The 14,350-nt window shown below is 43.2% G+C and overlaps 2 protein-coding genes across 3 annotated transcripts in view; one reads left to right on the top strand and one right to left on the bottom strand.

Moving 5' to 3' along the window:
* Positions 1-1,918, bottom strand: part of xpr1a (xenotropic and polytropic retrovirus receptor 1a) — a 72,194-nt gene extending 70,276 nt beyond the window's left edge. For both annotated transcript variants that reach the window (XM_071516976.1, XM_071516977.1), the window contains exon 1: positions 1,808-1,918. In XM_071516976.1, the coding sequence (XP_071373077.1) occupies positions 1,808-1,876 (69 nt within the window). In that variant the 5' untranslated portion in view covers positions 1,877-1,918. The remainder of the gene's footprint in view (positions 1-1,807) is intronic.
* A 2,531-nt stretch (positions 1,919-4,449) lies between these two features.
* The window catches only part of acbd6 (acyl-CoA binding domain containing 6), a 27,134-nt gene continuing 17,233 nt past the window's right edge, over positions 4,450-14,350 (top strand). The window contains exons 1-5 of the mRNA XM_071516972.1: positions 4,450-4,984; positions 5,204-5,268; positions 5,732-5,828; positions 9,151-9,227; positions 13,103-13,208. Coding sequence (XP_071373073.1) covers positions 4,706-4,984; positions 5,204-5,268; positions 5,732-5,828; positions 9,151-9,227; positions 13,103-13,208 — 624 coding nt within the window. The 5' untranslated portion in view covers positions 4,450-4,705. The remainder of the gene's footprint in view (positions 4,985-5,203; positions 5,269-5,731; positions 5,829-9,150; positions 9,228-13,102; positions 13,209-14,350) is intronic.

Here is a 14,350-nt window from a genome sequence, read left to right as displayed (position 1 = left end):
AATTTTTAAGAATAATCCTCTCATATATCAAAAAAAAAAAAAAAGCATAATTACTGTAAAAAAAATACAGCAATTTTCTGAATATTATTGCCTCTACTGATACTTACTAAATTAAATATATTACTAAAATGCTACAATATTATAACTTAAATGTTGATTCAAGATTATTGCAGATGCTACACTGTAATTAAATATCAACACCAAACGCTGATGAGAGAAAAAATCCATCATCATCCATCTCAGGTCAGTATCTGTGTGCCGAGCCAAAGACTGGAGGTGTAAAATGGCTGGTATGGCCATGCATCTGTCCCTGGTCTCACTATGCGTCACTCTGTACATACAAAGACCCCACATAGGCTGTACATCTATTCAATCAATTCAAATGAAATTCTACTGCTGACCTGTCTTCTTCCCAATGTATCCAGTATAAGTCTGACATACTGTAAATATATTTCTCTGAGTTTCTGTTCACTTGAAATATAATTTTTTGAGGATGTTTTTCATACAGAATCAGCACAGCACATCATCCATCAGCCTTCTTCAACCAAATGACTGATGTAGCAAATATCCAACTTAATAATAATATTCAGGGCATGTTTTCAGAATAAAACCAGTGCAATGAGCTGATGTTGAGCCTGGGATGTAGCCTGCTGAGGTTGAGGAGAACAGAGTCTTTGTCTATAATTCATAGAGCTAAATGGATCGGAGCAGCCTGTCCTGTCACTGCATGTCTGCACTCAAGCTCTTAATGTGAACCAGGGAGAAGTGGGGTGCGAAAAAGAAAACACTCCTAAAGTACTGTACACCACCCAACAAAGACCATGTGTGTACCCAACAGGCTCAGGCTGCACTCTCCAAAAACCACAGACACCAAACACCAGACAGAATGTCCCTTCAGATGAAGCGCTGCAGGCTGATGGCAGAGACAACCATCACTTTTTAAACCATGCAACACATTAAAACAACTACATCATGATATAATAGAAATAAGATGTGTGCATATCACCAAAATTCAAGCCAATAAAAAAGGAATAACAAAAAGAGGATATTTGCAATTTCACAGCAATGCATGACTCATGGCTGACAGATCTCCCTTTTGTTCACTTCACATAAAAAAAAATAATAATAATAATAAACCATAGTCCAAAAATGGCGTATTTCAGTGATGGAAAATGGCAGTGGACAATGGGCATTTTTTTATTAGACCCGTATAGACCCGTTCAGCCTTATAACAGACTATTTTTTTTCTTTTTTTTTTTATCAAGAAATGCAACAGAAATTGATGTAATTAAAATGCAGTGCCTGCATTTGTTTTTCAAAGGAAATACTAAAAATAAACACAACAAAATAAAATAAAATAAATGATTTATCAGATAGATATTAATTATTTAGACTATTAGCTATGTATGAAACAAAAGATTTTTGGCAATCTCAGAATGTCAACCAATTTTTCAGTAAGCTCTTCAAAAATGTTTTTTATAATATTGCAAACTCCACAAACAGCAATAAAACACTCTGAAAGCTATAGTCTATGCATGGTTCACAACAACCGCAGTCTATTTGCCCACCATGAACAATAGGGCATCCCTTATCTTTCCACTCCTTTATTGCTCTAAGAAGTAGACTACAAGTGAAACTGCCTGAAAATAATTTAAAAAATAGATTAGATTTCAATCTCAGTATAGTATCTTCCTCTTTCCTCTAAATAGCCACGGCAAAATAAGATCTGTTTGGAGGAGTTTTTCCCATGCTAAACCACAATATACAAAAGGCATTTTCTTTCAAATACAAGCCAATGTTAGTTTACCTCATACTGGAGGTACTGCTTCCTCCACTCCGGAGTGATATGGGACGAAAGATGCTCCGCGAATTTCATTTTGCCGGAACAACTATCCCCTCAAACCTCCGTAAATCCGAGTGCGACTGTCCCCTTCCCCGCTGACGCGACTTTTGTTATTTCAGTCAACTTGCTGGCTCACATGCGGTGCGTCAGCCCGGCGCGCTCCGCTCCACTCCGCTCCGCTTCACTCCACTTCTGTCTCGTCCCGGTCAACGTACTCCAAAGAGATCCCGTCCCGCATACTATTTCACGGGAGGGATGGCAGTAACGGTGGCCTCCCTCCCTATAACAGGTGGTTTAATGGCAGTATAACGGAGCCGGTAGTGGCTCAGTGACTTTGCTCCGTCCCTCCCTGGGCAGGTCTGGCCACTCTGCGGTCCGCCATCGCATTGAGCCACAGCAGCGTAGTTGCGTCAGCACAGCGCGCAGTGGCAGGAGGCGTTGTTGGGACCCCTTGTAAAAACTGTCTGGGCTACTTGGTGTGCCGTGAGCCAGGGATTCCCAAACTTTATTTCTTGTCAAAGACCCCCCTGTAGACACACTTTTGACCCCCATTTATTAAAGTTTTTGTCCCAGGTGTCCCGATCTGAGAAGGCTGTCGTCTGTCTGCAGGTGAGGAGAAAATGAAAACCTGTGGTCATAATCAAGGATGGAAGTAATTAATTACATTTACTCAAGTTACTTTAATTGAGTAGCATTTATGTCGGTAAATTCACTTTTACTTAAGTAGGCTACATTTTCCTGAAGTATTGTAGCCTACTTAGCTACATTTTAAATCACATCCAATTTGTGGAGCCATTTGCAGTGAACAGTCAGAAGAGAGAGAGTAATCTGGCTTTACTTTGTGCACTTTATTTTGTAATTTATTTTTTCAATTAAACGAATCTAGTTCGAACTCACATCTACAATGTCTAACAAAGTAACTCTGAGTACATTTTCAATTGCTACCTCAGTATATTTTTACACTGGTAGCCTACTTTTACTTCTACTTGAGTAATATATCACCTACTTACACTTGAGTAGAACATTCTAGTAGCCTACTTCTTCCACCACTGGTCACAATAGTTATTATACATTATCTCTAGTGCTACTTTAACTGAATACAATAATATTGAAATCCTAATTTTGCTGGGACCCCCTGGACCCCTCTTATGGCCTCCGGGCCCCACTTTGGGTTAAAATGCAACTTTGTTATGTATAAAATACAAATGGCAGTTAAAGATTATATGATATATGTTGTTGTTGTGGGGTTTTTTTTTCTTTTTTTACCATAATCTATGTCAACAAATCTCTCTCTCTCTCTCTCTCTCCTTACAATTAGACCCCTAGCTACCTCGTTTGCTCACAATGCTCTGGAAATAGGACAGAGAGTTACACAAAATTGTATGTTCAGTTAAACTAATCAGCCTTTATAGTTTGTAGCCTATCATACTAAGTAAACTAAAAAAGAAAGAAAGACGGCTTCAGAAGAGCACGTTTTATGAGAAGCGGATTATCATTGTTAGAAGTTTAGAGGATATTTCTTGGTTTCATAACAACCTCATTATGTTGTCTAGGCTATATGTTGTCTGCAAAGTTCCCCAAACTTCTAGGTAAACGCAATGCAAGATAATGAGAACGGAGAAGTTGGGCTTTTTTTTTTTTCCAGATCATCTTTAAATTTTCTTTGTGTTTTTGCGTGTCTACATTTTGCAAGGCTGGAAATTCGCTTGACATTATGTGAAAAATCAACATATTTGTCTTGGAATTATTATTGGTTTCTCTAATTTAAAATTTTGCTTAATCAGTTCTTAATTTAGAGCCATTTTGTGTTGTCTCAGTGAACCCATGATGCTGTGATTGCGGCCCACTGCAGTCTGTAGTTGGGTCAAGGGCACAGAAGCTGCATTGAGTGAACAAGTGTCAAATCATCATTATGCCAATGGGGGCATCTGCTGGACATGTTGTGCACATGCATTTTACCATCTACCTCTGCGTTTGTACTGCTACATTTGTTTCACCCGCAGCCGAAAAAAACGTCCACAACGTCCAAAGAGTTGCAAATACGAAATATAGCCTATAATATTGTGTTAGTGGCAGCAGCAGATGTAGCTATACTTTTGAATTGCAGACAGTGGCCGAGGACACTCAGATTAAGGAGAACAACAAAAAGAGGCCGTAACAACAAATCATAGGTTTACCAAAGTGTAACAAATTCACTAACTCCCAAAGCTAGGCTATAGAAATGTTCTGTACTGTACTGTTCTGTAATGTAGCTACGGTGCTAATTAGTAAAGATAAACTGGCAGTTAAATAGCCTTTGGGGATTCCTCGGATATGACAGGATCCATAAATTATTCCAGGAATAGCCTACCTAGAATAGAATAGAGTGAAAACAATACAGGTTGTCAACCATCCAACGCAGCAGTGTCTACTTTGGTAAAATCTCGTTTCTTTTTCCCTTGGATTTATGAAAAAGTGGTTGCTATGCACGCGCAACAAGAACGCTGACAAACTGATTTTATTATCACATTTTTTTCTGACTTATAAACGATTTTTATGCTCAGGCGAAAACAATTTTTGACACCAGTTTGTTTCTTACCAAAGCGCTGTGGAGCATCTATGAGGGGAAAACTAACCAGAACCTTTGTTTCTAGCCGCGGTTTTAGTCGGTGCTTTTAGACGACTGTACCAAAGACGGACCAACGGCAGAAACAAATCCGACTGTCGCGGATTGTCAACGATAACGGATTAAAGAAAGAAATCGCCACCGAAACACATCACAGCTCTCCATGAGAAAGCTACGCTACACTAGCCGTTAAGGTTTTTACACCTAGTCACGTTACGTCGTCTCATTACATTACGATTCCAGGAATAATAATAATAATGGCATCTCGGTCGCCGTCGTCCTCCCCGGACTCAGCGACAGGTTCAGGTACTGATCCGGCCCGGCCCGACACAGGGGAGCCCCTGGGCGGAGCAGGTTCAGACTCCGACTCGGACCTGGGTTTGGGGAAATTTGACTGTAGCGCGGTGGAAATGGGGGACAGGCTGGAAGGGGAAGACCTGGAGCGAGAGTTTGAGGCTGCAGCTGACCGCCTCCGAGATCTGGTTCAGACGGCCGGCAGGGACCAGCTGCTGTACCTGTATGCTCGTTACAAACAGGTGATTATCGGATCAGGTGGCACCGTGGCTGTCTAGGCCAACTAACACCAACATGTCGCTTTGGATGAACACCTGATCCTATGGATACTCATTACCGAAGCAACAATCATCTGCCATTACTGATTTCTGACCAATACAAATGAGATCTGTGTTGTCATCTTATGTAGGCCTGCTTTACAGCGAACTGAATAATTTACTCTTTACTCTCTGTATCCACAGGTCAAAGTGGGAAAGTGCAATACAGCAAAGCCTGGCTTTTTTGACTTTGAAGGACAGAGAAAATGGTATGTAGCCTGTCTTGGTGATCAAGTTACAGTGGTGTGTTTGTGCAAGCCTTTAGATAGATAACTTGTAACACTGACAGCCAGGCAGACAGTGAATGCACCGGCCACACTGGGGAAACATGAAGTAGCCTGTTTGTCAGGATTCCAGTTTAACTCACTCCAAGTTAGATGAAATCAGGAGTGAGTGTGTGTGATAGAGAGATAGCATTTGCATGTTTGTGCAGGTGCATGTTGTGCAGACATACACCTGTGTCAAGATACCACTTGTATCTGTTTTGTTTATGTTTTTGTGTGCGTGGGTGTGCAACCTGTGTTTCAGTGAATAATATTCCAGTGAACCACTGACTCACAGATGTAACCAAAGGTGGCTGGAAAGTGGCCCATTCTCCCTTTTTATAGCTCTATTCCTCTACTCTTAGTGTTGTTGTAGATGATGATGATTATAACATTGTTGTTGTTGCAGGCAAGCCTGGAAGCAGCTTGGAGACATGGAGGCAGAGCAGGCCATGCAGGAGTACGTCTCCTGTGTCAACGCACTAGACCCTGAAGGCAGCCAGAAGGTAATAAAGACTATTTCTGAGAAGTCAAGTCTAATCTGTAACACAAGGCCTTGGCTTTAAACTGTATCTACTACACTACACTGTGCTGCACTTGTACTATTTTATATGTTGTAATGTTGTATTCCAGAATGAATGAAAAAAATCCAAGTCATAAAGAATTTTATGGGAATGTTCACTGTAAGAAATAGAGAGGTCAAATAAGACACTTTAAGTGAATACTGATGTAAACAACACAGATGGTAAAGGACAGCCATTGTTGTGAGATGAAAAGGATGACAAACTCGGTTGACACTCGGCTGACATCCATCGCTGCAGTTTTGCCAGTAGATGTCAGTGTCTGACAATACAATACCTCCCAGGCATTGCTATGGCTCTTCATGCTATACATTTAAGATGAAAAATACAGGAGAAAAATTAGATTATTGTCTTCAAATTGCTGACATATGGGAGTATGAATAACGTGAGAAACCTTCTAAGTTTGGCCTTTGAGAAAATGAATGTGTGTGTGTGTGTGTGTCTGTGTGTGTGTGTGTGTTGACATAAGAGAAAATATTTGCATGTCTACACACTCCCATGCTGGTGTGTGTTCATTTGAGTGTCAGGAGAGAAGTGTTGCCATGGACAGGCTCACCTTGGGGGCAGTAACAGTGGAATCTTTCAGTTACAACAACAAGCGTCTTCTGCTCAGTTGGGAAGAGTATTGTTATTGGAAAACTTTGGTTAAATTGGTAACAGTGTAGACTTCTGCCAAGTATCTTCCAGACAGAACCTTTACACTGAGTCTAGAATCATTATTGTCAGATAGGAGGATAGAGAGAGAGACCAATTGAATTTGATTTTGATACAACACTTGTGTTTTATCCAATAGTGCAGGTCTGTTTACTGTGGAAGAAAACTCAGGATGAGAGAGTGGCAGTTTGGCAGGCTTATTCAAACTCATTACACAGTGTTTTATAGTGTTGAATATTCATGATTATGTTACTACAGATAGAATATAATAAAGCTATTGGTCAAAAAGTATAAGGTCACACTTTAACACTTTAAGGAGATGCCTAATAAGAGTTGACCACCTTCTTCTAGAAGACAAAAAATTATTATTTTTGCCAAGGCCACTTAGTCGGTGTTATCTATGAGATTTGGGCATTTGCACATTCCAGGCTCACAGTTCTGTGAGAAACACACAAGATGTTACTGTCATGTCGCTGTGAATCTGTCCTCCTGTCTAGACCGACTGGCCAGATGTCTGCCCTGTTTGTTTTTTTTCCTAATGAAATGAGCAGAAATGTATATTTATTTGAGAAATATTGTCTTAGCCAACTCTATAAGCTCTAGCTGGTTTGTTTGCTCTAGTTTCTTAATCAGAATATGTTGGGGGGTTGTTGTTCAAAAATCTGTGACGATATTATTGGATGGGATTTTTATGTACGCCATGAAGTAACCACTAAAAATATGCTGCTTTCCAGGAAGTAAAAGTAATGGGATTTTGATATAAAAATATGAGAAATTGAAGTTGTTAAAATTTTGGCATATATTGTTAAATAGGTGTACATGTACATGTGGAGAATTGGCTAATAAGGTGAAAAATTAATTTTTAATTTCATCTTAAATTTCTTTCAGCTGAAAATTCTATATGCATCTGATATAATTAGAGAATATAAGCCCAGTCTAAAACCTTTGATCGTCCTTAAGCCTCATCCAGTTGGCCCTTGTTCTCAGGCTACAGGTTGCCATGGCTTATAATTTTGTGGATATGGCAACATTGCAAACAGCAGCTTCACGCCTGAAAGCCACACACAGCACACATCTGGGCAGACTGTCGGTCCAGACAGGAGGACAGATTCACAGTGACATGCTGCTCTACCTGCACAGCCCCGGAGAGATGGAATTAGGCTTGTATTTCTAGTATTGAAGAGAAACAGGATGCTCATATGTGTACCACCTGTCCTGTGTGATCCAGTGTCTCACCACTTGCCCACGAATCCCTCCTTCCCCTCACCGCCACCCCCTACATTTTCTATATTCCCTCTCTTTCCCCTCTCCACTTCATCACTTCCTCTTTCTCTATCCTCTTTGTTCTCCACCTTTACCCTACCTAGCTCCGCTCACCCCCTCACCCACTTTTCTGCCTTACCCCCTTGCATCCCTTCATTCACCCATCCTTCCCCTCTCCTTTCTCTCCCTCCACATTTCTGTCACCCTAATAATGTCAGTGTCAGCCACCATCAAAGCCGCACGTCCAATCCTGACACGTTCTTTTCTCTTCAGCCGTGCGGCGGGGCAATACTCGCTGCCTTTGCCCCACAGCTGCACAATGCCAGGAGGGAAAGTGACACACAGGCCAGCCAGCGCACAAATGCCCCCCTGAAAAGAGGCTGATTGTATTAGTGTTAACAAAGCGCCATAGCATGGCAGCGGCCATTCTTTTGGAAGCACAGTGAAACGGTGTAAGTGGGAGTGCATAGACAGAGAAACAGGGAAGAGAATAATAGCCAGAATTTGACCTCTGTTCCTTCCTCTATTGTTGAGCAGACACTGGCATTATATTACATTATATTGCAGAGGAGCAGGGGCAGTGCATCAGCGAATATTCTGAGTTTCAGAAGTGAATTAGGTTTTCCCAAAAGTGCACGCACAGTTGTTTTGCTCCGCTTGTCATGTTCTCTCCCCCCTTCCACTTTCTGAAATCAGATTTGTGTGGGATCTTTTGTGAGTCGTGGGGCGGAGCGAAGAATAGCCCGGGTAATAAAGTCTTGGCCGAAGTGAATGTAATGCGGAGTGCCATGAAAAAAATAACAGAAGATTAACAAGAGTCACAAATTAAGGCCCTATATATTTTATATTGTTCTTTTGCATGTCATTATCCATTTATTACCAATGAGGTCATGTCTAAAGCCCCAGAGGCTGGTTTGAAAGTATCACATTTTGGAGTTCATCTCTGCCACGCATTAGTGTTACAAAGACTATAGGGAAAAACTATAGCTATTCATTGTGAATAGATGAACTCAGGCCTCTGTCTTGTGTTGAATGTACAAAGCAACGAGGTCACTTCCTCTGTCCATAGGGGACAGAGGGCTAGCTAGGCAGATTGGGGAACTAAGCCAAACTAGACTGGTGTTTGAACACTGGTAATGTGATACACTTTCAGTCCACTGTGTATCATTGAACAGCAGGTAAGCTGATCATTAGTATCCAAAACGTTCTGCATTATAAACATCAGATTTTAGCTGAAACTCTTTATATATCTCTACGAGTGTCTGTGTATCTGTGACTGTGTGAACAATGAGTAATGTTCTGTAATGTGTTGCTGTTTTTAATTTGACAGGAAAGACGGGGAGCAGAAAAGAGGTCAGGCTTTGGAGGACCAGCAGTCAGCTGTCTATACCAGGAGGAGATGATCAGGTATTGACATCAAAACTAACACAAGAATACACACACACACACACACACACACACACACACACACACACACATACATACATACATACACAAACGTAAACACACACACATCAGAATTGGAATGAGAAAGACTTTAATTGCCAAGTACAGTGATTGCATAGGAAATTGTCCAAGTGACTTTGGTGCAGAGACATTTGCAATTTAGAGACTTTCACAATAGGTACTGACACACACGGTACCTTGTTTTTGGCACTGTGCTCATCACACACACACACACATCGACACACACACTCTCACACTCACTCACTCATATTTTGTTCAACCCTTTGTTCTTAGGAAGCATTTCCCAATTTGTGAGGGTACTGGAACAGACCCAGCCACTTTCTACAATTGTGAATCACCACTTATTTAATGCTTAGGTCAACTCTGTCTGTCTGAGTGTGGCATTGTTAACCACTAGTCTTGATGCTGTATTTGACTGCATTCAACAGACCGTAACTGCAGTTAGGGCCCAGAGACATCATACAGTTCTGATTTATGTTAATGAAATATATTCTCCATTTACTCTTGCCTGGCAGACTTACTCAAGCTTAAAAACCTCATCTTCATTTCAATGAAAAAAGGGCTCTTTTGGAGATGAAAATGAGATGTGTGAATCCTGCAGGTTTTCTTCCTAAATGGCTGCAAGTGATTAGTATGCATGGTGTTGGGGAGAGGTGGCCAGAATCTCCCCTTTTTAATTACGTTTTTGGGGGGAAGGGAGAGAGGGGAGGGGGGCAAATGAGGAAGCGCTGGGTACAGCGGAGGGAGGCGGGTGCAGCAGGCTCCCAGGACAATGCTACCCTCGGTGCTAGCCAGTGGTAACGACGCCCCGGGGGAAACCGGGAAGTAGGAAGTCATTAACATGGCACGTACACACACTTACGCACATGTGCACACACATAAACACATGCGCACACCCCAACACCGCGACGCTGATGCATCCGAATCCGGGCATAACCTGCTGGAACTGTCACACTCACTGCTCTGCTGCATTCTAATTTCCTCTTTCATATAAACATACATACACACACACACATACACACACACATACATACATACACACACACACACACACACACACACACACACACATACACGCAGAGGCCCACTCCATATTAAACAGCTAAGCACCTGTTAACCAGACAGGGAGTTAATTGCATTGCTCGCTGCTCATCTCGATCTCGGAGTGTGTGTGGAGTGTGTATCGACAAAGGCAGGATTGATTAGCGATATCCCTGGGCTAGTGAGCTGATCTGTATGTGATTGAGGAGGGTTTGAATGCTACATTTGTAATTCTCTCACCCACCTTGAAAAGGGATTCTGATAAACACTGCAGGTATTGTTGTTGGGCAATAGCTCGCTGGAAGCCACTGCTGAGTTATTTGACTTCTCATTGTTTCTCCTACTTCCATGGGGCTCGGCCATGTTGGGAGCTTAGACCAAGGCCCTATAGGGGATGTGATGATGGATTGTGTAGGCCTCTGTGTATGTGTGCGTCTGTGTGGTGTGTGTGTGTGTGTGTGTGTGTGTGTGTGATGGATGGCGTGGCTGTAGTGTTGATCAGTGAAGCCTAGGCCAGGTAGATGAGTGTTCTCCACTACTGTGGCCAGTTTAGCCTGATGGATGAAGGACATATCTGCCAGTACACCAGGCTGGACACACACATGTACACACGCACTTTCATACACACACACACACACACACACACACACACACACAAAACCCTTGGTACCCAGCTGGTGCGATGACAGAGTAGCCTGTGACCTTCCCAGCGTGCATTGCGGCACCGTTGATGTCACATCGTTTATAGGACCCACATTAATCATGTGTTTGTTTATAGCCTATGAGTTTCTGTGTGTGTGTGTGTCTTTGTGTGAGCCTGTGTGTATGAGCGTGCATATGTACATGTGTGGGTGGGCTCATGTGCACACTCACTTCACTGTGTTATACACTATACTGTATATGGGTGTTATTTGTGTGTGTGCATTCATATGTACGCGTATTTTAGTGATTGTGTATACTAGTATATGTTATACTACATACTTGTGTGTGTGTGCATGCTTGTGCGCTTCATGTATGTGAGCATGTGTCATGCGCCCGTCAAGCCAGCCCTGTCCCACCATCGACGAAAGACTGATGAGCTGGCCTATTGATTAGTTGCCGCGGGAGACGGATGGTGGCCACGCGGCAGGGACACTTGGGGTCACCGTGGCCATCAGACAAGGAAGTGGGTGTGGCTCTGCCTGGAGACTCATGAATAAACATAGTGGTGGTAATCAGGAGTATGTAAATGAATGTGCTCATACGTAACCTGGCAGTGATAAAAGTGTAATGAGTTATTCATAATTCATCACAGGCTGATGAGGAGACAGAGGGGGGAGGGGGGGGGGGGAGGGAGGGAGGGGAGGAAGGAGAAGACTGGGAGAGAGAAATCTTCTGGAAGAGAGAAAGAGTAGATGAGAAGCTGAAGAAAGGTAAATAAAGAGATTAATGAAAAGGAACAAACGAGCAAACTTTGTTTATATCCCCTGTCCTATTTGAGACTGAATTCCTGAAGGTGTTGCTTGTGAGTAGGATAGGTTTCACTTCCCTGTTAGTAGTTTTAAGTCGTACTTGTTCCTGTATGTGGAGGAAGGGGCCATGTTGGAGGGCAATGGTTCTGACTGTGACTGAGCTATGATGCTTGGATCATGGTGTAGTTCCTGGTGTCTGACTTGGCCTGTGGTTGTGTTGGAGATACACACAGCTCATCCAGCTACTTATGGAGTACAGATAGCTCACCAGTGATGCTACCAACCATTCTTTATTCCTGTTGGCTTGGCCATTTTACACTCTGTCAGCAGCATAGAGAGACAAATATATCAACATTGACATAACTTACTATGCCATTTGGATGGGAGCATTTACCCAAAGTACCTTACAGCACCATGAATGTATGCATGCATTGTTTTCATGGGTGGCCCCAGTGGGAGTCGAACCCCTAACCCTGGCAGTGTTAGTGCCATGCTCTCCCCACTGAGCTATATGGCACCCTGAATATTCCATAGGACAAGGGCCTAAGGGTGGCTTCTGTTAGTCTGGAGCCAGGCTGACGCTGTGGGACTCGTGGCTGAGGAAGGACCAGTGCAGAGGACTGGGCCTCAGAGACAGGAGCTGGGGGAATTGGCCTTGGGGATGACTGACTCACTGCGTGGGAGGGGCGAGGAGGTGGGTGTGCGGGGTTTCTGTCAGACAATAGAGCACTAAATTCAATTAATCTGAATGGCCGGCATGGCTAAGAGGAGGGGAAGGCGTAAAGCTCTAAATGAGATTTAGCCCCTTCTCTCCCCCTCACCCAACAGCCTCCCCGCCGCTGCACCCTGCCTCGCCCCCAGCACTCATTCCTGCCCCCAATGCCAGGAGGTGATTAGAGACAGAGATATAATCAGAGCTGGGATGGTGGCGGCGCGTGTGTGGGTGTGTGTATGTGGGTGTGTGTGTCGTACGCTAGTGTTCCCGGGGGATGTGGCACGTGTGGCTGCTGCCTGTGTGTGAGACAGAGAGACTAGTTATGCGTCTATGCTGTCTAATATGTCTGTGTGTTAGGCGGGTAAATACTGTAGTAACAGTGTGTTTGTTTTTCTACACATGCACACACTTGGCACATACACACATGCATGCCCACACATTCTTATCTACAGATGCTGGTCCAGGAAAAACAAAGTTGACCGACTCTCTCTATCGCCCTCTCCCTCTCCCTCTCTCTCTCTCTCTCTCTCTCTCTCTCTCTCTCTCTCTCTCTCTCTCTCTCTCTCTCTCTCTCTCTCTCTCTGTCTCTCCCTCTCTCTCTCTCTCAGGGAAGAGGATAAGAACATCTTTGACTACTGCAGAGAAAATAACATTGACCACATCAGCAAGGCCATCAGCTCCCAGAAAGTGGATGTCAATACTAAAGATGAAGAGGTAACTAAAAAAAAACATACAATGTCAACAAATATTTTAAGTGAAAATGTAATGGTTTTCATGGGAGAATTGCTGTTGATAATGCTGCTTGAATAGCATATTACCATGACAACACTGTAATGCCTATACATAGGTAACTGGCATCAGGGTGGCACAGTGAGTAGGGTGAAAAGTGGGATCACAAAAAATCCTGACAAACTGAGGGAGGAGATCACCAGGGAAGGTCTATGCTGCTCTTTTTGCAATCGTCACACAACACATGGGAACCACTCTTGGGGCTGGGATATGTAATTTGTGTGAACAGCGTAAGCCATTACCATCATGAGGTGTTTTCCGAATTGACCCTGAAATCCGTTCATCTGTTCTTGATTCATTATCAGCCAGACCAAATGGCTCCCTCCCTGTCTCTCTTTCATCGCAGCCATTCTTGAGATGAGCAGGCAGTTGGCCGGTGAGACCCCAGTCAAAGGCCAGATGGTTGAGGGCCGAGAGAGGCAGAGAGAGCTTTGTCTGTCCACTGCCATTGTTGTTGTTCATCTGCCCACCTGTAGTTCAGCTTGCTCAACAGCAGAGGGCAGTGGTGAAGTTTCCACATCAGCAAGACGCTTGGCCTGGTCCTGCAGCTCAGAGCGAGAGGGAGGATAGGAGAGAAGAGACAGAAGGGTGGAAAAGAAGCAGAGAGAGTGTGTTTCTCTCCTGTATGTGTGTGTGTGTACAGTATGTGTGTGTGTGTGTGTGTGTGTGTGTGTGTGTGTGTGTGTGTGTGTGTGTGTGTGTGTGTGTGTGTGTGTGTGAGGGGGTACTAGTCAGAAATTTCCTTTCTTTTGCCGTTGCTTGTAGCCACTAATCTCTCTCTAAATACACTTATAACCTAAGTGCCTTTGTCCTCTACAGCAGGAAAGTAGTTGAATGCCTCCTCCTAGCTCCTCCTAGAGTGAAGAAAATGTTTAGTTTGCTACCTACTTGAGCGGAGAGCGCTTAACATTTGTTGCCTGTGGCTTAACATTCCTCGATAAACAGCTTTTTCAGCCTTAATCACAAGAGACCTTACTCGTGCATTAAGATCAAGCCTAGTCCAGAGACTAAAAGTTTCTGTAAATGGTGCTTTTTCAACATTGAATATTGAAATTGTTTTCCTAGGT

This window comes from Centroberyx affinis, unplaced genomic scaffold, assembly GCF_046629955.1.
Source record: "Centroberyx affinis isolate AG114_WGS23_722 - 3 ecotype Tasmania unplaced genomic scaffold, CSIRO-AGI_Caff_v1 ptg000440l_1, whole genome shotgun sequence".
Taxonomy (NCBI): Eukaryota; Metazoa; Chordata; class Actinopteri; order Beryciformes; family Berycidae; genus Centroberyx; species Centroberyx affinis.
Note: the sequence above shows the minus strand (reverse complement) of the source record. Positions and strands in the feature narration are given on the sequence as shown.